The sequence below is a fragment of the Lissotriton helveticus genome, chromosome 10 (assembly GCF_964261635.1).
Source record: "Lissotriton helveticus chromosome 10, aLisHel1.1, whole genome shotgun sequence".
Classification (NCBI taxonomy): Eukaryota; Metazoa; Chordata; class Amphibia; order Caudata; family Salamandridae; genus Lissotriton; species Lissotriton helveticus.
The window spans coordinates 141,333,383-141,358,772 of NC_136071.1; the positions used below are offsets into that span (position 1 = coordinate 141,333,383).

Consider the following 25,390-nt stretch of genomic DNA (forward strand, 5'->3'; position numbering starts at 1 on the left):
TTTATTTTGTCAATATGTATTTTAAAACACGAAACATCATTGCTGCAAAAGTGAAAGCAATTGATGTGCTGACATCACGTCATATCCTTGATCTGCAGCTACCCAGCAATGCCTGACACTGGCTCCCTTGTCAACTTAAGCAGCAGAGGTAACCACAGGTTCTAGCAAAAAAAATACGAATTTCAAGTGCTTACAGATGTGCAATTAGTAAACTTTAAAGTTATCAGAGTTTCCCTCCTATTATTCGTCTTTTATCTTATCCAAGATCTTTGCTTAGTGACCTCAACATTGCCCTCCCTTTGTTGTCTTGGGTAAGGGATAATGTTATGTTGGGAAAAGCATAGTGCTCATTTGAATATAAGGCCGGAATCTCAGTGACCCAGCAGGATGATGAAAAGGCCAACAACAATGCCCACTTCTGAGACAGAAGTTGAAGTAATGTGTAAAAACAGTGTTGTGACACCGACCCCTCCGAGCAACAAAGCAAAAAGATGTTAGACAAGGTGTGGAGTATGAGAAAGGATCGAGATGGAGAACAGCCTAGACACATCCCATGACTTACTGGGGTGTCGACTTGTGCTTCAGTGTCTGAGAGTGAGTATGCAATCCTCCCAACAATCATTCCCTTGAAGCAGGTGAACATCAACCAGCAAGAGCACAACTTTCTTCTCAAAGGGATTTGCAAATGGATCCCGGTAAACATCAGAGGAAGCTTACACTGTAACACACCTGTCACAAGCAGGGCTGATAGCACTAGATCCCGGCACAGGTTGAGATGTGAGATCAGTTGATAGATGCCACTCTGAAGAAGAAAATGTAGGCCACAAAAAGCCCCGGCGTTATCAGATATCGGATGCTAGAAGAACAAACATCCACCCCCAACTTCCACTGTCCCAAGGGAGCAGAGATGAGGAAGAAGGGTTGGTGAAACATGGGGTCTCTGGGCATAGCATCTCCAAAAGACCATCTTGTAAAATGGCATCGATCTGTAAAGGAAACTGATGAACGGGTACACGCTCAGGACCACCTATGTTAAGTGGCGGTCTCTAATTTGTCCCCTAGTGTATCAGTTTATTATATTTGCTGAACAGGGGATACCCATTTGGAAGGAAAGCATGAATTGTTTCTGTTACATTGGAAATGAGTTGTCAATGCACTCATTAAAAAATGAAAATCACAGTTACCTGGTCAAACGTGACACGTTTTAGCTGCTAGGGGATGAAACACAAGGGTATGCTTGTTCACTTCGACGTTAAGGTCGTTCTCTTCGATGTTAGTTGGGAAAAGAGTATTAGCGTTGAGTTATAGAACATATATTGTGTCAAAGAACCGGAGAAATATGGTTTAATCAACAGTTTGGATGTTGGTAGCAGCCTCTAAAAGGCAAGTGTGAAGAACAGAGAGCGGACGCGAGCGTGTAGATGGTCTTTAAGGAGACAGTTGGTCCACAATAGAAATATACTAGAGATAACTGCCAATGCAGATCAATGTTGGTTCAAGGATGGCGCCAATCTATTTGAACCCCTTGCATGCATCAGACGGCCCCCGGCAGTCCGACGTCACAGTGGGCGTGTGCGGTGGACAGCTGGCGGCCGGCCGAACTGCACCCACTCTTTATTTCCCCAGCACTGCGGCAGAATTTGCACCGCGGTCAACGGATTAAAGTTGAAGTGTTTTTTTCTTTGATTTTAACTGTTTATTTGTGCCTTTGTTTTAGGTTTCATTATTTAACAAAGTTTGGGAAAAAACAACTTAGTCAGTGTTTGGCTATTTACAACAAACAAAAACAAATACGTTTCATATGAACTAATTTAATTTGGAAACAAGTGTTCTCTGTTTACAATATGTTCCTTGATACCCGCACAGGTGGAGACATTAATAATACTCATTAATATCAATGAAGATCATATGCTAAAGAACTGATTTTTACAAACCAGAGTCTATATACTGAAAAAGAAAAAAAGTATTACTTTAAGGGGAGTATCTATTTACCTTTCTGTAGAGAGGTCACTAAAACATTGTGGAAATCAACAATGAATAGAAAGAAGAGGCACAAACAGAGGGCAGAAGGTAGACAGGCTAGCGGGCTGAAGGCAAGTTGGACAGGAGAACTGTTGCAGGAGGAGGTGGCACAAGGAAACCTGTTCAATGGGGTCGCGCTGCCGCATCCATTGAGTAGGTCCTGGGGGGAGGGGGGTGCTGGGTGGCGGGGGGAGGGAAATGGCAGGAAGAGGGAAGAAACGAGCAGAAAGAGGCAAAACAAAGGGCAGAAGAACAGGCAGAAAAGGCAAAACAGAGGAGAAGAGGGCAAAACGGTTAGCAGAAAAACGAGCAGGAGAGGCAAAATGGAGCACAGGAGAGCAAAACAGATGGCAGAAAAGGCAAAAGAGAGGGCAGAAAAAGGCAAAACAGAGGGCAGAAAAACGAGCAGAAAAGGTAAAACAGAGCGAGAAATGAGCAGAGGCGGCACAAACATAGGGTAGCAGACTGCGGGCAAACTGGACAGGAGAACTGTCGCAGGAGGGAGGGGGAGGCAGGCACGAGGACCTGCTCCCTAAAACATTACATTGATGGAAGAGCTCACCATCATAATATTATCATAAGCTATGATTTGTACTAACCAAATCCCCAAGCAGCAACTGAAGGCAGAGTCATAAGCGGTAACTAACAATGTGGAATTCATGATCTGATTGTCTATTTCAACAGTTTATGGGGCTACCCCAGTGTTTCAGTGTGTCAGACTAAATAAACAAATATACCGTGGCATGAGCTGGCCCTCTTGATCTGGACTCATTTTCTCCTCTGCTATTAGGAGCTCCGTTTGGCAATCCTCGTCTTCAGTCATTGAGGGGTGTGGGCTGCTCCCTGCAAATAAACCAGAAGAACAAGTTACAAATCCAAGGGCTGCAAAGCAAGATCCAGGGTGTACTTTTAACCCAAGGTGCTCAAGGTTCTCCTCCTACCCCCATCAATAGGAAAACGAGTTACTTACCTGTAACTTCAGTTAACCAGTATTGGTATCTTTCATAGATTCACATGCTTAATATCATCCCCACCGACGAGGTGGGAGTCTTGCGGTACAATAAAACATATACATTACAGTCATAATAACATTATACTATAGGCTATAGTGGATAGCAAAGTCACTACATTAGCCTATCTTAGTCTTTTTGCAAAAAGAACCAAACTTGGAAACCAGCCAATCAGGCAACAGCACCCTCTAGAACCTTCCCCAGAGAGAGGCAAACTCTCAGATTTTCGTAGCACCAGTGATAGTAAGTATGCCATCATGATACGGTAAGCCTCTCCGGGGAGGTGGGTGGGTCGCATGTGAATCTATGAAAGATACTAATACTGGATAACTGAAGTTACAGGTAAGTAACTCGTTTTCTTATCCAGTATTGGGGTATCTTTCATAGATTCACATGCTTAGAATCGAAGTAGCTAGCAGTAAATAATAATAATTAGATGCATAGTGGATGGTGGGTATCATAAGAAGTTCAAGAGATACCATGTCAAACCAATGCAAAATATACAAACATATCTGTTGTGAGAAAGAGTAAGTCATACACATAACCAACAACGGTTGAATGCAATAAAAAATCTTTACAGTAGCAGAAACAATATACACTCCTCATAAGGCTTACCTTATCTAAAAAGGTTTTGTAGTACTGCTTGTCCAACTGCTGACTCTGCTTCTGTTGCCAGATCCAGGCAATAATGCAGAGTGAAAGTATGCACACTTTTCCAGGTTGCAGCCCGGCAAATCTTGTCCAAAGACACACCAGCGAACAATGCCGTAGATGAGGACACTGCCCTGGTAGAATGAGCTTTAGGCTTATTTGACAATGGATGTCCTGCCTTGCAATGGCAGAATTGAATAGCGGATGCAATCCACCTTGAGATAGTAGCTTTAGAAACAACTGATCCTGGCTTGGGACCACACTATGAGGGAAATAACTGATGACTGACACAGACCGAGATATGTAAAATTTCAAGCATCTTTTGACATTCAGAGTATGTAATGACTTTTCCGCCGCGGAAGACGGATTAGGAAAGAAAGTCTGTAACATCACAGGTTCATTGAGATGAAATGAAGTAGGAACCTTAGGTATGAACATGGGATTCGTTCTCAAAAGGACATAATCATTAGTAAACTTAAAATATGGTTGTCTTATAGTGAACGCCTGTATTTCACTCACTCGTCGGGAAGAGGTGAGAGCTAATAGGAGAGCTGTCTTCCACGAGAGATATTTAATATCTGCTTTATGAATGGGTTCAAATGCATGCTTCATCAGTTGTTGTAGAACTAGATTTAGTCTCCATTCCGGAGGAGGAGCTCTAATAGGTGGGAAAGTTCTGAAAAGTCCCTTCAGGAACTGCTTAATGAGACAATTGGAACAAAGTGATGCCATCCCTGAGGATCTTCTGTATGTAGAAATTGCGGCTAAATGCAATTTAACCGAAGCGAACATTAGACCAGACTTAGAAAGTGACAATAAATAAGGCAGAACCTTATCGGAAGAACATTCCAAGAGATGTAAGTTGTTGTTGCTGCACCAGTAACAGAATCTCTTCCATTTTAAGGCATAGGTCAGTAACGTAGACAGGGCTCTTGCTTTATTCAGAATGTCTCTGCATTCTTGAGGTAAGTTTATATCCTTGAAATTTGTGAATTCAGGAACCACGCATGGAGTTGCAGTTGAGCTGGGCAAGGATGAAGAATCTGACCTTCGCTCATTGACAGCAGATTCGGCAGTATCAGAAGGCGGAATGGCTTGCACTTGGAGAGAAGGAGAAGTTCTGTAAACCAGTACTGGCGTGGCCATTTCGATGCACAAAGAATCATGCAGCCCGGTTCCTTCTTCATCTTGGGTAGAAGCCTCGGGATCAGAGGAAAAGGAGGGAATGCGTAAGCGAAGATTCCCGTCCATCTCATGAAAGCGTTCCCCCAGGAGCCTTTCTCCGGTTCCCAACTCGCAAAGAAAAGGCACTTCCGATTGCTTTTGGTGGCAAAGAGATCCAGATTTGGTTTGCCCCACTTCTGAAAGATATTGCCCAGAATCCTTTGATTCAGTTTCCATTCGTGACAAGTTTTTGTTGTCCTGCTGAGAATATCTGCCGAGGTGTTTTGGACTCCTGGAAGATGTTCCACTTTGATTGCGATATTGTGCAAGAGAAGCCACTTCCAGATGTTTTGAGCTTCCTAAGAAAGAATGTGAGACCTGGTACCCCCTTGCTTGTTTAAATAATGCATGCAAGTGGTGTTGTCGGTTCTGATGAGAACTGTAGACCCTTGGAGTCGAGGTAGAAAAGACTGCAGGGCCAGGAAAATTGCTCGAAGCTCCAAAAAATTGATGTGCATTTTTTACATTGCTGCAGACCATTTTCCTCTTATACTGAGGTCTTGAAGATGGGCACCCCAACTTTCCAGGGAAGCATCCGTAGTGAGGATGAAATCGGAATTGGAGGTTGAAAACTGAGCCCTACGGAGAAATTTTTGGAAAACCTCCAAGACAGAGTTTCTTTCATAACTGGAGTTACTTAAACTATGTCGTCGAACAAACCTGAGATTTGGAGTCACTGTTTGTCCAACTCCTCTTGAATTGGCCTCATTCTTAGCCGCGCCTGAGGCACTAGCAGAATTGCCGATGACAAAATCCACAGAAACGATTTGACCAGTCTCACTGAAGAGAACTTTCTTTTTAGCAGATTTGATGCCAGAGAGATGAGGCGAGATATTTTGTCTGTTGAAAAGAATGCTTTGTCTTGAACAGTGTCTAGTCTTGCTCCCAGAAATTGGATTACTTGGGAAGGATAGAGGCTTGACTTCTGGGCGTTTAGGGATAGGCCCAGAGAGTGAAAAATTTGCAGGCACTGTGTTTTTGCGAGAGAAGCCTAACGAAATGATGGAGCTTTTATCAGCCAGTCGTCCAAATATGGGAATAGTTGGATTCCTTGCAGCCTGAGATGAGCTGCTACCGGAGCTAGAAACTTGGTGAAGACTCTTGGAGCCGAGTGCAGGCCAAATGGAAGGACTTTGAATTGGAAATGTGCACCTGCCACAGTGAATCTCAGGTATTTTCGATGTCTGGGATGAATTGGGATGTAGAAATACGCATCCTGAAGATCTAATGTTGTCATAAAATCTGCATAATATAGTAGCTGAAGGATGTCCTGGAGTGTTACCATGCGGAAGGATTTTTTCTGAAGGTATTTGTTAAACATTCTCAAATCCCAGATTTTTTCTTTATCAGAAAAAAGCGAGAATAAAATCCCTTTCCGGTTTGAGAGCGAGGAACCTTTTCTATCGCCCCTTTTGACAACATAGTTTTCACTTCTTTTCTGAGTAGGGAAAGATGCGGTTGGCTTTTCTTTAAAGGTGGATGAGGAGAGGGAAATTTGGTGAATTCCAGGGTATGACCGAATTTTATGATAACCAATAAACACTTGTCTGTGGTTACATGCTTCCAATTTTTGAGATGTTGGGAGACTCTTGGAATTTGGGATCCTTGTGGCAGATCTGGTGCAGGTGCAATGAGATGTCACTGTCTTCTGGCAGAATCTCTGCCCTGAGGTTGGCGTTTCCTGCCTTGTTGCTTGTAAGCGGCTGCTGGAGGGTTTCTATAAGATTGCTGTTGCTGTTGATATCCGTAACGACTCTGGCCACCTTGTTGCTGGTACTTCTGGTAACCTCCACAAAAGGAGTAAGAACCTCTGCCCCTTGCTCCTCGAAAAGGTGTTTTTCTATACTGCAAGGTACCCAATGATCTAGCAGTATTGGTGTCCTTTCTATATCTTGCAAAGCGTCATCGATTTGTTACCAAACAGTAGATCGCCATCAAAGGGCATATCCAAAATTTTTGTTTGGACTTGAGGGCAAAAGTTAGTGGATTTCAGCCAGCCCTGACGTCTAAGGGTAGCTGCTCCGGCCAGCTGGCGAAATCCCAGAGAAGCTATATCCATAGAGATATCGATGACTTCAGAAGCAGCTCTTTCACCCTCCATGAGAATTTTCTTTCCTTCTATTTTCTTGTCATCAGGCAGACACTCTATATAAGGTGAAATATCGGACCATAGTTGTCTATCATATCTGCCTAAGATAGCTAAACAATTTGTAGCTCGAACTGTAGCAACCGCCATAGTGGTAAAGCGTTTGCCTATGTTGTCAAGGCGCCTACCATCTTTGTCAGGTGGAGCTGTTATTGGAGCCGAAGGATTCAGTGACTTCCTCTGCGCTGTTTGAGAGATAACGGAATCTGGTTTAGGGTGACCAGAAAGACAGGCAGGGGCGTCGTCTGGGGCCTTGTATTTTTTGACAATCCTAGGGAGCATCGCCGGAATAAAAAACAGAGTCTTCATGATCTTCACTCCTTCCTCCCAGATATGATCAATTATAGGAATTGAGCGAGTGGACTTCCTATTTAGATCTTTAAAATCATATAGAAAACACTATTTTTTGCACTGGCATTGTAAGATGGAATCTAGAGACTGCCCTTTCCATAATCGAATGGAAACCTCCTATGTCCTCAGGAGGGGAATCAGCAGTTAAAGGAACTGGTCAAGCTTGTGTTGGGATAAGATATTCTTCCCATTCATTCACAGTAGTGGGCGAATTTGGAAGTTCTCCATCCTCTGCCACCGCGTCTCCGTCATCATCATGCAAAAATTGTGAAGGCAACGCTACTTGGGGGTCTGAGACTGGTGCTGCAGGGGTCGCAGGCTGCATTTCTATAGGTGCAGGAGTTCTCTCTGGAACGGTAATCGGAGGAAAACGATTATTATAGTCCCTCAGCATCGCTGAAAGGACGAAGCAAAGCTGCAGGCATCTGAACCATAGGTTCCTGGTGGAACGATTCTTGAGGCCCTCTCAAAGACTCACATGGTTCATAAAACTCGTCTTCATCATCATCTTCCTGATATTCGATCCAGAGCTGAGAAGGGTCATGTGCTTGCCCAAAGGGGTCATCATCATCAGACTCCTCCAAATAATGGCTAGGAGGTAAAGGTGAAATGTGAGATACATCCTGGTAAAATTGCCTGGAAGAAGTTAATTTGGAGCTCAAAACTGGCATTATCTGCAAAGACGCGGGTGTTTTACGCTTCAGCGTAGCTGAAATATACATGGATGGCGAATCAGATTCTGTGGAAATCGCTGTAATAGATGACACCGTCGACGTTGTAATCATGGATGCCGTCGACAGAAAAGTCATAGTTGAAGTTGTTTTGTTGTCGACGGCGGGCTCGTCATCGAGGGCACAATCATCGTCGACGGTAGGCTCGTCGACGGCAGCATCGTCGACGGCGGGCACGTCAACGATAGCGTCGGCAGGTTCGTCGACGGGACTTGCAGTATCCCCGTCGACGAAAGATAAATCGTCGTCGACGGTGGAGGCATCGTCGACGGGATCGCCAACGACGAAGCAGGCTTCGACGTGAGAGGCATCATCGACGGCGATGTAATACTCGTCGACGGCGTCGTCGGCGGGGCTTTCGTCGACGACGGAATTTTCTTCGACGCTGAAGGTCCACTCACCTTCTGAGGAGACTTTCTCGTCAACGAAATTGTTTTAGACGTCGACGGAGGCTCAGGAAGAGATTTTGAAGTAGTTTCAAAGAAACCTTCACCTTTTCTCCAGATTTTACCTCAGAAGAGAATGAGGATTTCTCTTTTTTTGAGGAAGAGTGACCAATCTCTGAGTGAGATTTCTTCAGGGTCTTACTCTGCTTTTCAGGTGGATCTCCAGATCTATCCCTCTTCTTAGATAAAGGGGTTAAAGGGGTGGAGGCTTGAGGACTCACACTGCCTTCTCCATCAGATACCACCTTAGACAACGCTTTTAACTTCTCCAGCCGTACCAAAAAACGTCCCTCTCGATCCTTCAAGGTCTTGGCAGGAAAGGTTCTACAGATCCTGCAGTCCTTGACCTTGTGAGCTGGGTAAAGGCAGTAGATACATTCTTTATGTGGATCCTCAAAGTGTAATCTCTTCTTCCCACATGAAGAACAAGGCAAGAACAAGCTTTTCTTGGAAGAATCAGACATTATTTCTCAAGAAGTAAAGGTTACAAGGAAAAAACTGAGCAGAGCTCAGGGAGACTCCCTAACACACGAGGTGCGGTAGAAAATCTGAGGGTTTGCCTCTCTGTGGGGAAGGTTCTAGAGGGTGCTGCTGCCTGATTGGCTGGTTTCCAAGTTTGGTTCTTTTTGCAAAAAGACTAAGATAGGCTAATGTAGTGACTTTGCTATCCACTATAGCCTATAAAATAATGTTATTACGACTGTAATATATATGTTTTATTGTACCGCGAGACTCCCACCTCGTCGTCGGGGATGATTCTAAGCACGTGAATCTATGAAAGATACCCCAATACTGGATAATCTATGTTTCTCTCATATAAAGAGAGTTTGTGCATATAGTAAAGCAAAATCTAATGTCAGTCCCTTCAATGTTCACTTTCGGCTCTGATCTTTAGGAGATTCACATTGAAAAAAACTGTTCAACATTCTGTGCGGTAACGTATGTTTGTGACAATACAAAAGTTTTGTGCAAAAGCAAATTGATCTTAGGTGCATGACAAGTGCTTTCTAAAGTTATAAATGGTAGTTCCCAATTATAGAATCTGGATCTGCAGATATTTAGCTTCAAAAATGCATCTAATGACTGTGGAAAATCTGCAAGTAGGATGGATTTCTCACAGCCGACAATTTTCCTATTAATCTGGGTGTTATCCAGGGACGTGGAATGGGGAAGTGGAAGAATAACTCGAAAAGTTATGATAATGGGTAGTGACAAATGTTTTTTCACATCAAATGTTTTGCACCTACATCATATGATTGGAGTATGTGGGCAAATTAGATCTGTTGGTATAGGAGGAGAATGTATATGCCACTGTATGAAACGGGAAGTATGTTGTCGCTGTCCAAACAACTTTTTTACCCCCATTAGAACTAATAGGTGCTGTGCTGGTTTTCGACTCGGACAGTGCACGGAAGCCTGCTAACCAGGCTCCAGTGCCAGTGTTCTTTCCCTAAAACAAGGTAAATGGTTCTTATTGTGGTACAATTGGCACACACTTTAGCACCCCTGTAAGTACCTAGTAAATGGTACCCCTGGTACCTAAGGTCTGGGTACCCAAGTGGGTCCCTAAGGGCTGCAGCATGTATTATGCCACCCTCATACAAATTGCAAGCAGCCATCCATTGCAGACTGTGTATCATGGAGCACACCATGAGTGAAAACACAATATGGTACGCTCATTCTATGCCATGCCAAATTCACTGCATGTAATATATGTAACTCACCCCTACAGCAGGCCTTGTGTTTTATATTACATGTGAGGGCCTATCAGCATGGACAGATATGCCCCAGTGCTGTATAGGTCAATTACTAGATGGTACAAGTGAACAGGGAATCCATCATAAGTATATGTACAGGGCACTGGAAATTACAAGTTACTCAGGTACATGATGGCTTTACTGAAACCTATGGAGTTTGACCGTGTCTTAATAAATCTGTACTGTTGCCACTACAAGATTTCTTGTGAAATTAATTCAAACCTACCACTATCTAGTGTGCTGGCTGAACAGTATCAACCAGTCTGCCACCACAGATGAATGCGCACCTGGACCCTGCAGGTTTAAGCCCACGCTGTGAGGCCAGAAATAAAGCCTGCTTCGGAGGAAGGTATTCACATCTCCTCCAGCAGGATGGTTAACGATTTAACATATCAAGGACAGTGGCTTCAAAGCCCATGCCAACTTTGAAATGAACCCCACCTTCTTCCTAGACCTGGGAGATGCCACCCCCAACTCTAGGCCACTTTGGCAGCAGGACAGGTGGGGAATTAGCTGTGCAAGCAGGCGTGCTGCACCACTGGGCTAGTTACACCCCTAAGATAAGTTTCCTGATGGCTTCACAAGAGAAGGATTCCAACATCTTGTGCTTGGTAGAATCAGGAACTCACGGACAGGGTTATGCCCATTCCCCACAGGAAGTAGTCATATAGGGGGTGTAGTGAACCCAGGGGTAAGTAGCCCATTGGCCACTACCATTCACTCCCCTGAACGCCCTAAACCTAGTATATAGGAGGCCCCCTGACACCAAGAACTCATATTTGTCTGCCGAGAAGAAGGACAAAGAAGAGCCAAAGACGCAAGAACTGTGGACTAGCTGTGGACTTTGGCACCAAACCCTGCCTATCTTTTCCTTTCCTAACAATTGCAAAGGCCTGACTCATCCTGCAGCTGTGCATCCTCCCAGAGCCTTGGAGGGCTGCCAGCACTTTGCCAACCAGCCAGAATCTCACTTGAAGTGGAGGAGCCACTTCCCTCCAGCCACCCCGCGAAGTCCGGTTCACAGATTTGCTGACCACCGGGGCCAGAGATGCTGCAGCAACTCAGGAGAAGGTTCCTAAAGCTCCCTGAGGTCACCCTGTCTCTCCAGCGAGTTTCGAGACGCTTGACCCCCAAGGAGGCTTCCAGCCCCAATACCCGGGGTACCAGAGCCCTTGCAGCAGCCAAGCTTGTTCAGTGTCCAGTCCAGACACCAACAAAACCAATACCGACCCATTGACATGGGATGTCAGCATCAGAGAGGCTATCATCGAGTGGACAAGTTGTTCTGTTTTGTCCCAATCTCCAGGTCGACCTAAAAAGTGAGAGCCTCCAATGCAAGTGACGCGCTGGACAAAATACCTCTGCACCCAAGCCCCACAGTCTTAGTCTGGGCCTACCGACCATGCAAACTTGCTCCAGAGACCCTCTAGAGCCAAGACACCCGCTTTGGGTTCTGCTGGGCTAGTCCCCACTTGCAGCTTTTTTATTCCTACAGGTTTTCCCATTGACTTTAGCTGTAGCGTTAAAGGCTACTCTTGCAAGCAGCACCTGCGCACCCGGACACACCAGGGAAGGTAAACTGAAATGCTGGTGGTTCTAAGGACTTTGGCCCCTACTTTTTTTTATAAAAACAATTTTTATTGGCAGAAGGACATATAATCAGGTTAACATTAGAGAGAACATATCTCAATCATAAGTGGATCAGGATGAAATAACTTCTTGAGGTGCCTTTTATCTAACAAACCCCTATCAAACCACCCTCCATCCCTCCCACCCCTGTCAGTGCGCTCTAGTGCAATTGACAAACATTTATATCAGTAAGATCTCGTCCTGCTTGTTTCTTGTTGCCTAGTAATGTCGTTACTCCTAGCGGGCCCACCTGCAACCTACAACCCCACAGTAGAAGCGTCCACAACGCGTACCTTGGAAACGAGTCACCCTCCCTCTCATCGACCCTACACTACGCTCTCCTCATCTTCTTCGCTGGAACTATCTTCAGACCTTGGAAGCGCTGTTACCAGGGCTTCCCATGCCCTGGCCACATCCAAGGCCTTGTCATTGTCTAGCCGCTTAGCCTGCCGCATACGCAGCGTGGATTCAGCCCTCGCCCAGCGCTGAAGAGTTGCCTTCCAACGGATATAGCTGGGACCCTGGCTGGATTTCCAGTGCATGGTAATCTCCCGTTTAGCCAAAATCAAACCCAAATCAAAAAATGTGCTAGTGACCTTGGTACGAGGAGTGTGAGGGAACCATAATAGTAAGCAAGTACCCACATCCAACGTTATCTGCCGGTCCGTGACAGCATTCAGGCAAGTCAGCACCCCTCCCCAGTATTCAGCCAACCTCGTACAAGACCAGAACATATGGGCAAAATCAGCCTCGGCCATTCCGCAACGGGGACATAGCGACGGCGGACTTTGGCCCCTACTTACCTTAAGCCCAGAAAAACAACCCTGTAACTTGATTGCAAGTATCATTATATAGTAGATCTTTCTGCAATATGATAACATTACTGCATTCAAGACTCATGCCTCAAACCTTATAGCTGTTATTTTCTGTATTTCTGAAAATCTCTAACCCGAAAAGTACTTTCTGATCTTGAAGATCCTGGAGATTAAATGAACATAAAAATCTATATTATTTTTCTAAATTGCCTCGAATTTCCTGATTGAGTGTGTGGCTCATTTATTGACTGTGTGTACAACAAATGTTTAACACGCCCCCTTTGATAAGCCTAAACTGCTTGCCCACACTACCACAAAAAGCATTTAAAGAAAGCCTCTGTAAACAAATGTGGGTCGTCTTGCTACAACCACAACAAATAGTTAGCTACACTAACGTAAAATATTTACATGTGCTTCTGCAGATGGTTTGACTAAGGACTATACTCAGATGTAACCATTGGGTAACGTATGCATATCAACGACTTCCTAAGATTTTTAAACCTAATCATAGGAAGCAGTAAAGTAGATATCCCACTTTTTAAGATTATTTGTAAACTAACTACTTAAGGCCAGATGTACCACCAATCATTCGCAAACCAGGATGTGCAATTCACATCTGCGACAAACAATGTATGTTATCCTGAGCACTCTGTGAACTCTTTCAACAAAGATTGCTTTAAATTTCCTGGTGGGAGCCCTCGTCGTCGCACGTAGCCTGAACGTGCCTTGGAAACTGAGATAAATATTGAGGTTAGGACCACTAGCCTCTAGACTGGGCTCTCCAATTATCACGAAAACACAGTTTTCTCATAAGGTTATTCACATTTATTTGCAGTTCAAAATTTTCAAAATCTGTTTTTAGACTTGATATTTGCTGTTTATATTTCTTGCCAACATAATACCATCTTATGTTGTATTGACCATAGTTGAATTCATCCAAAGCTTTCAAATTTTCAAAATACCCAATGCATTTCGGGTCAAACAACAGCCATGACCCTTCGTCAGGGGTCTAAATAAAGGAAACCAAACAGGACCAAATTAGTCACCCGGCAACATGGTCAAAAATCTCGCTATGACTCTCACAGTAACGGAAAACGAAAAAGGTAGTGCAACAAGAACCCAAAAGAACCCGAGTCAAACAATACATACCTGGCTAAACTATGCAGAAATGAGCAAAAGGAAGCTCCACCTATGTGCTTATAAGAAAATCTACGCATTAGTTGCTGGTTTAAGTTTAAACGCACTGGCATAACTGTACACAAGCGAAATGCAAACCAATAAACAAACTTACAGGTTTAAACGCGCGTTCGCGCTTCAGTGGATAACAACCGGTTTGTCACTCCCCAACTAACTGCGTACTCATAGGTTGTACTACATGTCACGTGATCGCGGTTGCAACCTATAGCGTTGCAGGACGGCGGCCACGTGAACTGAGTATAACGGCTTCAAAACAATAAGACAACAGTGATCGCGTTAAATAAATAAGCATTAAGCGCATAGTGGACGCGAAACGTAAAACATTGCGACTGCATGAAAGAACTGAATGAAAAACGGAACACACATGTATACAGTAAAACAAAAAATTGTCAGAATAATTTGACAAAGCTACTATCGAACATCATCTCATGGCAACTAGACATATATAATGTAGGGAAACAGGGTCTGAGCACAAGACGATGAATCATAGAACCCACGCGTGCTCTATGCGATCATTCAACCCAATCGGCTGGGCGGAGTTCAATTTTTTAATCCAATGATACTCTGCATCCATGGGTTTTGGGGGGGCCCCCTCATATGCGAACATTTTTATGCAAAAATTTGAAAATGATCATATACTTGGCATGCTCAGACATGAGTCCCTTGCTCACTGCACCATCAGGATTCAAGCAAGCCGGGCCGAAGACGGCTGTAATGCCAGAAACCGGTCCCTGGAAGCTTGTTTCCTTTCCAGTAAAGAATTGGCTTGGTAGTTTGGTCTGCCCTGTTCCCATGATGCACTGGCCAGGGACAGACTAATTTGCATATAACCAGGTTCTGAACTGGGATGGTGCAGTGAGCTAAAAAACGGTGATGGATCAAGCCCTGATCTCTTGACTGGGTAGGAGTGTTCTGATTAACTCAGATACTCTGTCCATCACCACCCCCTTTTTGAATCGTTTTGGCCACCACAAGCGTGGAAGGGTATGCTCAGACATGAGTCCCTTGCTCACTGCACCATCAGGATTCAAGCAAGCCGGGCCGAAGACGGCTGTAATGCCAGAAACCGGTCCCCGGAAGCTTGTTTCCTTTCCAGTAAAGAATTGGCTTGGTAGTTTGGTCTGCCCTGTTCCCATGATGCACTGGCCAGGGACAGACTAATTTGCATATAGCCAGGTTCTGAACTGGGATGGTGCAGTGAGCTAAAAAACGGTGATGGATCAAGCCCTGATCTCTTGACTGGGTAGGAGTGTTCTGATTAACTCAGATACTCTGTCCATCACCACCCCCTTTTTGAATCATTCTCTCTGACAGGGCAGGTTGCCTTTACTGAATGAGATGCAAGATTCGGCAAGCAACCAAGGGCCCAAAGCCAGAGACTATATACATTTATTGTCCACATGACCGCTACCACGCTTATGCCACACAGCTGACCTTGTTGATAGTGTTTATGAGAGTGTTAAATTAAGGCAAAGCAGTAAACTCACAGTTGGATTAACCCAGTGGTCCAGAAGAAGTGAAATCCATCAATTGTAGTTATTGAACACTAAACCATAGCTAATGAGGGGCTAGAGCGATTCCACAAAATGTGATTCAATTACACAAATGACTCAAAGTGCAGGACCACCAGCAAGACAGGTGGGAACAGGAAGGGGCCCAACTGTCGGTTGTATAGGTTGATTGCGAGTAAGCAAAGATGGACTGAATAAATACCAGACTAAATGCAGACTGTCTGCACATCTAAATACAGTACCAAACAATGATATAGACAAGCATAAGCTTCACTTGGAGGAGCTTCAGAAACATCCTTGATCAGGTCCTTCCACAGTGTTAACACCGTAAGAAGAAGGAAGCGGATCTTCATCATGGGTCCACCACCATGTGGGACAATGTTTGCACTTTGAAAGACCGTCACAAAAAGCATTGCGGTCTTTCACCACAGTATATCCTGTCGGCGTAAAATGCAGAAAAACAAAACACAAAAAGTCGGATAGATACATCCAGGTACTGACATGGTACTCCATTGTTAAGAAATGGGAATGCCTTCATTTGGCTGGGACATGGTGGAAGTTTTGTCAAAGATTTTTTGGGCGAAACACATTCCCGCCTCTTTGTCCCATAGTGGTTCCTCTCATGGAAGGGATGGCGACTCTACTGTGAAGTGTAAATCCGGCTTTCAGGTGAAAGTTGTCAATGTGAAGATAGTGTTCTTCTTTTCAGCAAATGCTATGTCAATTCAAAGAACCAGAGTTGCATACTTCTCCACTTACCAAGTAAGTCCAATGAAATGGATTAGGTGTATCAACATAGATCCTTTGAGGTGGTTAGATGCCAGGGCTCACCTGGCAACAAAAAGCTTTCTTTCATGCTCTATCCTGAGTCCTTGAAAGGTAGTTTGATAATCTTCTTCATTCTTGCAATCCAGAAAAGAGTGTTTCAACTGAACATTCACCAGAGCGATAAAATTACTGGCTCTAGAAGTGGAGCAGAGTGCCCCTGGATGATCGAGAACCTGGCACAAGAACAAAAGCTCTCTCCTATTCACAGTTCAAGATAGCTCTGAAGTCTGCAGGCACAAATTCACATCAGTTTACAAAACCTAGCAGGGAACATGGGGTTTCCAACACTAGATCTTAGATGTATATGGTTGTGGAGGGGAAGCTTTCAACTGCTGGTAATCATAAGAGATGTGCACCCCTTAAAGTGTTGCAAGGCTTAGGTGAAAACCCAAGATGTGCCATGGTCAACACTGAAGTCCTTGCAAGAGAATTATCCCTACTGCTCTGCAATGAACTCAAGGAGATTTTAATGGCCTTTCGAGGCAGAGATGGCATAATGCACACTGCTGAAGCCCCACTTTGGATACTGAATTTAAAAAGACAGGGTGAGTTTTTGACTATGAACTCTTAACATGTTTAAGACTTAATTTTTTTTTAATACAAATTGCTGGTTATAAAAGCAGTGTACTTTCCATAAAGCCTGGCTCGATTACATGTGGTCCCGCAAGATTCTTCACCTGACTTATGAGAGCTTGCTGGGTGACAAGGCTGAATGGGCGCATTGCAAAATCTAAACCTTTCACGCATTATGGATCATGGGTAAACACAGAAACCTTTACAAGATAGAATTCTTATTATATATGTAACTGGTGGAGGTACCAATTTCTTCCCCCTGCCCGAAAAAAGTTAACACAACTGTCTGGAATTTTAGCAAATTATTTGGACGCCCTTTGGCTATAATGTTAGAACATGGTCCTGCCACTGCTATAAGATCTCGCAATCATTGACTATTTCTGTTGTAAAGGAATGACCTAACCTCAGATGAGGAGATGCATTTCTTCTAATTTACTCTCCAAATGGCTGCATTATGAACGAACCTGTAGACCAAAAAAAATGAAAAGAAAACACACAACAACACATACAATGAGCAATCTTACCTGCACTGAGATCGCCTCCAATGCGTCCTGTATCTCCTGGCAAAAGCATAGTTTTGGGAGGCATCTTTGTGCCAAATGCAGTCTGGATATTGTCCACAAATGTTTTACACTGAGGACTATCCACCCAAATTCGCTCCCCTAGTGAATCTTCTATGTACACCTACAAAGGAAAGCAAAAATCAGACACAAATGACCAGACAAAATGGAATATTGGAAACAAACTCAATGAAAAAGAAAAAGAAAAATACAATTGAAGCAGAAATACTGACGTGGAAATACAGTGAAAGCCACAGAGGCAAGTTATGATGAAAAGAAGAAGAAAATGAAAAAGCAGTAAAGATACGCAGCTGAAGTTAAGTACGTGGAAAACTGACACATGTAAGAATCAGAGTGGAGAAGAAATACATTTTGTAGAAGGGAAATGAAAATCTAAGGCAATCAACTAAAAAGGTGTGAGAAAAACACATGAACAGAAGAAGCAAGACAAGAAAAGAAATGCAAATTTGGAGGATCAAAAAGGGAAATGCAAAAAGAAAGTAGAGAAAAATATGCATTAAGTTATCAAATTAACTGTTTTGACATTTGCTCTTTGTACTCTCACAGTGATAGATAAGTCCTGCATCTTGAGTGTTCAAGTTTACCTTCACAAAAATCTCAGGCCAGTTCTCATCCTCTTCGTACGCAGCCATCAACAGATTGCAGGCTAGCACTGACACAAGACTGTTCCCCTTTGCCTTAAAGTTAATGGACGCATCTCTACGAAGGAGGCTGCAAAGTGCCTGCAAAATACAATGGATATTATGCTCAGCACACTTAGGACAGAGACATAGCGATGCTAAGAGAATGAATGCAATGCCTGCATGCCCCTGATCTGGTATTATTTTCAGGGTTTACTAGATCCAAAAATATTTTGACTCAGTTTTGCATCTTTAGCATTTAGGACCATTTTACTTTGTTCTCATAACCAAACAAATATTAGCTGAAACAAAAACTTTGTTAAAAGTTCACAGATTTACAGCAACTGGGGGCTTTCAATTAAAAGAGGTAAGAACAACCAATAGAAAGGCGGTGGATAGCTGTATATCAGGTGTTTGCATAAAGGAAAAGGGATGTTGGCCCATTTGTCTTCTTTATCAAAACATGGCCTACCTAATATCGCAATCCTTCTTGCACTGGCCAAGTGATTCATTGAAACAAGAAGACCGTATGTAACTTAACAAGTCAAATATATCTAGCAATCGTTATTCAAAAGGTAATCAACAACACAACAAAACAATTATAAAAACTCTGGTAGAGATGGCCCTAGGAAAAGGAACCGAAGGTCTACTCATTTCCTCTCACCCATGTGCACTACTGCAACTTAATTCCAGGAACACAGGGAGAAAACCTAGCTAACTGAAGGGCTGAATTTAGGTGTTTTGTCTGAACGGTAAAGATTAAGTCAAATGAGCAATGTACGAGGGACTTCGCTTCATAAAAGACAGACATGTTGGGGTATGGTCAAACAAGACAGAGATAAATGTTTAGCTAAGATGCTAATGGCAATAAAAAAAAGTTACTCTCTTGACAAGTTTGCCAAAACCTGTGAGGGAACCAATTGTTTCATTTATACGTCACTCAATGAAAACAGAGAGTCGATGAACATGTAAGGTGCACTGGGAGACTGAACTGCGGAAGAATACAGAGAGTAGGAGGATGTAAAGAGGAGAACATTTGAAGTATTTAAGTGTGTGCAAGACAGAAAACATAACACAAGGCATAGCACAATTTAGACAACACACGAGCTTCCTAAATATGTTCTGGAAAAATCTTGGAAACGCTGGAGACAATGTGGGTATGAGGGCACCCCGTTTCAGATTTGGTTGTCAAATGCTATATTAATGGTGGGTTAAAAGTAAGAAAGCACATTAAAAGAAATCCTGAGTCCATGCAGAGTGGCTTGAATAATTGATTATTTTGGCTACCCACAAAAGGACAGTATAAAGATAATCTGCAAATATTTAGACAGCTTTAAGGTCACTTTCTTGATGACTATGGTGATGCTACACCCAAGAAGAAAGACTTCAAATATTGATGCAATAGTACATCTCTGCTTCTTGGTAAGCATGCGCTGATGAGCTAACTGCTTAATGTCCCTTCATGATTCCTACCCATATACACATACCTTTAGTTAATACTTGCGACATGTGCACGCCGTGAATCCTCAAACATCAAACCAGAGGAGATTGAAAACATAAGTCTCACAATATTTTGCAACTGTTTTACTGTGCAGACGGTTATGTTTTGTGATGAGGTGGGATAGAGGGTTGTCCTCCCATAGAGGGCAGTTGTAAGAAATTGGAATATTAATTGGAGTAGGTGACTACCCACCACAGGAAATAATCACAACCCTTGCCAAGGTGAACCCCTAAAGTCACCAAATAAAATGGAGCTCGAACTCCTGGCAGCAATGGAACAAGACAGACAGGTTTAACTTAGTGGCAAAAAAAGTATTTATGCAGTACCAAAATGGTGTCAAAATTCAAAATAATAAAAAAAAAACGAGTTAGAAGAATAGAGTAAAATTCAATAAACAAAATGTCAGTCAGTTTTGAGTAACAATAGCACCAAGAAGCATAAACTGCTATTGATAGTCAATGGTTGTGGTAGACCAGGACCTATGCACAATGTAATACTGCCTGAGATGGAGCGTGGGTCACATACAACAACAAGGTTCACCCTGATCCAAGATTTCACCCTCTGACTTAGGGCCAGATGTATATCTTGGCAATAAGAATACCCCGTTGCAATGGCGACAGAGTATCGTTACTGTCAAGATAACGATCCGACGGCTAGGTTTATACCCGGGCGGACCATTGGTGTAATCAGGTGGACACTACTCAGTTTCTGCCATGGTTACAACCCTCCAACAGCCAAATGGAGCAAGGGCCATTTAGATGGGCAGACATAAAATTCAGTTTTCAATGCCCATCACCGCCATGAACACTTTAGCAGTAAGGGGCGGTGGAAACAGCTCAATGCTGCCCCAGCCACGGATGAGATCTCCATTGGTGAGGGGAGCATTTTCTTTATTTTCAAAAAGAAAATCCAAATTTTTAGAATTTTCTCTTTGAAGAAAGAAAAAATACAATTGCCGGAAGGCTCTATCCTGTTGACAGAGGCATGCATCGAACTTAAATAAGCATTGACAGGAACATGCGTGCCAGCGGTTCCTGCCAAGGCTTTAGAAATAATCGCCAGCCTGGTGGTCGTTCCTTAATTTGGCACATGGAGTAGTCTTGGCCTGGAGGAAGTTAAATTCTCTGTTAAGCCGACCTAGAATACTTCTTCCACCAAACTTTTAATCTGGCCCTTAGTACTTTAAGTCCCAGTACATTTCTAAAGCCCCCAGGATGTCAGAGGAGGCCCTCAAACGCACAGGGTCTAAGGCAAAGGCCAACAGCAGCACCCAACCCAGGTCCAGTTGCCCCTGGTCAGCTGTGCAGTTGCAAGGAAGGCCACTTGCAGCTTGCAGTATTCCTGTAGCTTTAACAGGAGGTAACCTTATTACTCTTAGAGTCCACTTCTTATTTACAAGAGGGACAAGACCAGTTCTTTGTTGCTCTTCTTAGGTTAAAGTCATCAAGTCCAGTACTCTTCTGTTCTTCCTCAGGTCCAGAAGTGTTCTGAAGTGGGTGCCTGGAGATGCCACATTTATGCCCGATGTTTAGGAGAATGACTCTTGGGCATGTATTACCCAATAGGGTCAAAGTTCCCAAGTCTAACCTCATCCACTCGAGAGGTTGTCATGATTTAGGTTTTTGCATGAACGATTTGAACATCCATTCATACAAAGTTTAGTCTGGTGGACAGGGATTAAGTAAACTCAAACAATTTTAAAGCGGAAGTCAATAACTAAAATGTTAAGTAGTTAGTACATTCTGCCAATTTGTTTTTGTCTCAGAGCTATGGCAAAAGGTGTACAAATGAAAACAAATGGGTAGTATGGTACTTTTATAGACCAGAGGTAATGGGCCAGGTAACTTCAACATATAGAAACAGCAAAGCAGAATGGTCTAGCAAGAAGTGAGGTTAAAAGTCAGCAGTACGTTCTCCAACGCATGCACCATCATCTACATGCTGTCTATGTCATGACAATATGATGGCTTCTGAGTGATGATGTATGCGCATGCATACATCATGACATAGTGGACACTTTGGTTTTTTCATGTATTCTTCCAACATGGTGGACTGCTTTAAGAGGGTGGGTGTCATGTTTGAAGTGGTAAATTTAAAACAAATGCAGTAAGCAAATTAAAAAGAATACAGGTGAAATAAATATATATATATATATATATATATATATATATATATATATATATATATATATTTTATATATTTTTTTAAACAAAATGTGAACGCCCCTTTGTTTCTTCTAAGGGAAAGATGGAGGCGTGGGTTGGGGCAGGATGTCAACGTTGCCAAGTGGTTGCAGCTGGTGATAGCACCCGAAGGAGGAAAGGGGGGCCTTAAAAAAAATTTAAAGGCAGGGAGAGCAAGGGAATAGTGGTGGGTGGGACAGGTAGCAAGTCAGAGAAATAGTGGGGCTGGGAAGGGAGCCCCACATGAAGGAATGACCAAGACAACACCTCCACTCCCATGGAGAGTTAAAAGAAAAGGTAAAAAGTAGCACTCTGAATACAAGTAGTGGAGAGACACAAGTCATTCAATCAGAACACAGTAAAAAAAAAGTGATCCAGTTGGAAACAAATAAATAAAAGGGAGGAAAGCCAATAAGAAATGAGACAGACACGAAAGCCACCCAATAAAGAGCAAGGGGCTGACCCAAAGACCACAATATGTATATATTTTACTGTAACAGGGCCAACAAACGACAGTTAAAACGGTCTGAAGGCGAGACACAAAAAAGAAAGAAAGCTCATTCCATAATCATCAAAATCAGGTAAGTAAACCTCAAGTTAGAAAATATTTACAGTTTTCAAAAGACAACAATTTTTTCAATTTATAAAGCAGTAATATTATCCTATGGAGGAAAGGCATATACTATATACAGAGTGGCAATCCTCCGAGGCTTTTGCAGGCACAGGCAGCTGCAGGACAAAATATCTTTGGCGCAAGTGTCCAGGACAGCATACATGCTGGTGTAGGAAACTGTGTTTTTGTTGCAGTTTTCCCCTTACTTCTTGCCCCCACTTTTATCTACTAGATGCTGATTTTCGACTCTGACATTGCACTGAACCCTGCTAACCAAATCTCAGTGCCAGTGCTCCTTCTCTAAAACAATGTGAAGTCTAATTGTTCTATAATTTAGAAAGGACTTTAGCACCTTTCTAAGTTCCTAGTAAATGGTACACCACGTACCTAGGGCATGGGTGTTATAGAAGGTCCGAAAAGGGCTGCAGCATATCTTATGCCACACTAAGGGACCCACATACAAATTCTCCAAAGACTGCCATTGCAAGCTGCGTGACATGGTGTAAGCCATAAGTGAAAACAGGACATGACACTCCTGTGTGTCATGCCAAAGTCACTGCATCTAATATATGTAAGTGACACCTACAGCACGCATTTGAACCCCAAGGCAGAGTGCATTACATTTTATGCGATGACATATCTGCCTTAGCAAATATGCCCATGAGATGTCTAGTTTCATTACTAGGTACTGCAAGTGAGCAGGGAAGCCATCTTAAGGTATGTACAGGGCACTGGTGAAAAGAAGTTACCCAGCTACATAATGGTTTCACTGAAACCTAAGGTGTTTGGTATCAAACACCTCGCATTAATAAACCCACACTGATTCCAGTGATGGATTTATTAATATATGCACCCAGAGGTAGGGTGACCAGGCGTCCCAGATTTGCCAGGACGGTCCCTGTTTTTCACCAGCTGTCCGGGCAGATTTTGAGAAATTTAGTTCATGTTCCGGTTTTTGGGGACGGTCGACTAAAAACGGGGAAAGGTGTTTTTTATGCTTTACAAAGCGGGGATAGTTAGCAATTGTTCCAAGACAGCAATTTAATTTACAGGCAAGCTACTGAGTTTAAAATTAGCATCTTATGTGTGTTCTTACTGCAGAATTTGTAATTCTCTGCTGAGGAGCGCTGTCATTCTGTACGCTCGCTTGATGTAAGAGTATAGTCCTTCTATTTTTGTGAAATGTCCCGGGTTTTTGCTTTAAAATTCTGGTCAGCCTACCCAGAGGGTACCTTAGAAGTACCCCCCTAAACACTATTGGCCCTCTAGTGCGCCGCGCTGGCTGACTGGTCCTGTCCAGCTTGCCACCACAGACAAGTTTCTGACCCCTTGGGGTGAGCGCCCATGCTATCAGGAGGTCAGGAACAATGCCTGCTCTGACGGGAGGTGTTAACACCTCCTCCAAACAGGAGGGCTCGTAAATTAGCATGTCAAGGCAGGGAGCTTCAAAGAGCACACCACCTTTTAAATGCAACACCGGCATTCCCTGATATGGAAAATGCAAACACCTGCCCTGGGCCCAGGAGGTGTGTTGCAGCCAGGCTGGACACACGTCTAGAGCGAACAGCTTGAAGTGAACACGAAGTTAGGAATTCCACAATCTAGTGTGTGGTGGAATTCTGGGACTGGTTGATGCCCACTCCCCAAAGGAATAGTCCTGTAGGGGGTGCAGTGACCCCCAGGGGTAAACAGCTCATCGCCTAATACCCCTCACTCCCCTTAACACCCCTAAATTGAGTATTTAGAGAACCCCCTGATACAAGGACATGAGATTTCAATGGACACAAAAGAAGGAGTGGACAAAGAAGACTGCTGAATTGAGAACCGAGGAGCATGACTGACCTGGCGCCAACCCTGCATGCTTGCCTGCTGTACCCGACCCTCGTCGAGCAACTTACTTGTCCAGCTGCTAAGCAGGCTCCAAAAAAAAAAACAGAGGGCTGCCAGTGCTTCACCAATTGCCAAAGAAACTCCCTTGGAGTAGAGGCGCTACTTCCCTGCAGCTGCAGGCACCAAAGACGCAAGACCCAGTTCACCAACCTGCCACTCTGCGAGACTACCAACACAGCAGCTGCCCACAAAGAGCTAGCAGTGCTCCTACAAGTCAGATCTGTCCTCCTTCCAAATGTGGGAATGCAAGAACTGACCAGAGACGCACAACACCAATACCTGGGGTACTGGAGCACTTGCAGCAACCAAGGATTGTTGTGTCCAGATAGAACACCAAGGCTGAAGACAATTGACCTGCACGTCAAGGGAATTCCGGGGTAGTGAGACCCACATAGTGAGTGGCCCAACTGACCAGTTTTGATCCTCTGCAGCAAAAACCAAGACAAAGAGTGATTCCTTGACCGTCACCACCTGACGCCTCAAAGTACCTATGCCCCTGCGCTCCACAGCCTGAATCCATGGGAGGTGAAGGTGTCAATGCAGTACCCAGACCCACAGGAGCTAAACCCACCCAAGAGTTTGCCCAGACTGGACATCCAGCCTCCGCCTGCAGCCTCTTTCTGCAGGCCCCCTCCAACCGCGAGTGACTCTAGCACCAAATCCGATGCCAAAAGACACCATAGCACCCGAGCCCCACAGCCCGAGGAGAAGTGGACCAACGGTGTCCCTACGTGCCCAAGGATCTCAAGGGTTCAGCTCGCCTGTGGGTTTCCCAAAACTGGTCCCCCAGTCCCTGTTTGCAGCTTTTTTCTGACCGGACCGTTACCTATTGAAGTAAATGGGACACCAAACGCCGTGACACACCTCTGCACCCAGATCCCTTAGAGCCTCCTGAGGTGACCTGTTGGTGTGGCTTTGGACCTTGCCCCATACTCACCTTAAGTCCAGATGAACATCCCGTAAGTCGCTGTTAAGTTATTAAATGCAGTACATGTTTTTCTCCCCATGCTATAACATTACTGCACCCAAAAATTGCACTGTCAACTTTTGAAAAATTTAAGAATTCATACCTCGAAAAGTACTTACCTGATTCTGATGATCTTGGTATCTA

At 43.8% G+C, this 25,390-nt stretch overlaps 1 protein-coding gene across 1 annotated transcript in view; it reads right to left on the bottom strand.

Annotated features, from left to right (window-relative positions):
• The window catches only part of INTS1 (integrator complex subunit 1), a 526,883-nt gene that overhangs the window by 435,775 nt on the left and 65,718 nt on the right, over window positions 1-25,390 (bottom strand). The window contains 3 exon segments of the mRNA XM_078664951.1: window positions 2,760-2,865; window positions 17,416-17,575; window positions 18,057-18,194. Of these exon segments, the coding sequence (XP_078521077.1) occupies window positions 2,760-2,865; window positions 17,416-17,575; window positions 18,057-18,194 (404 nt within the window).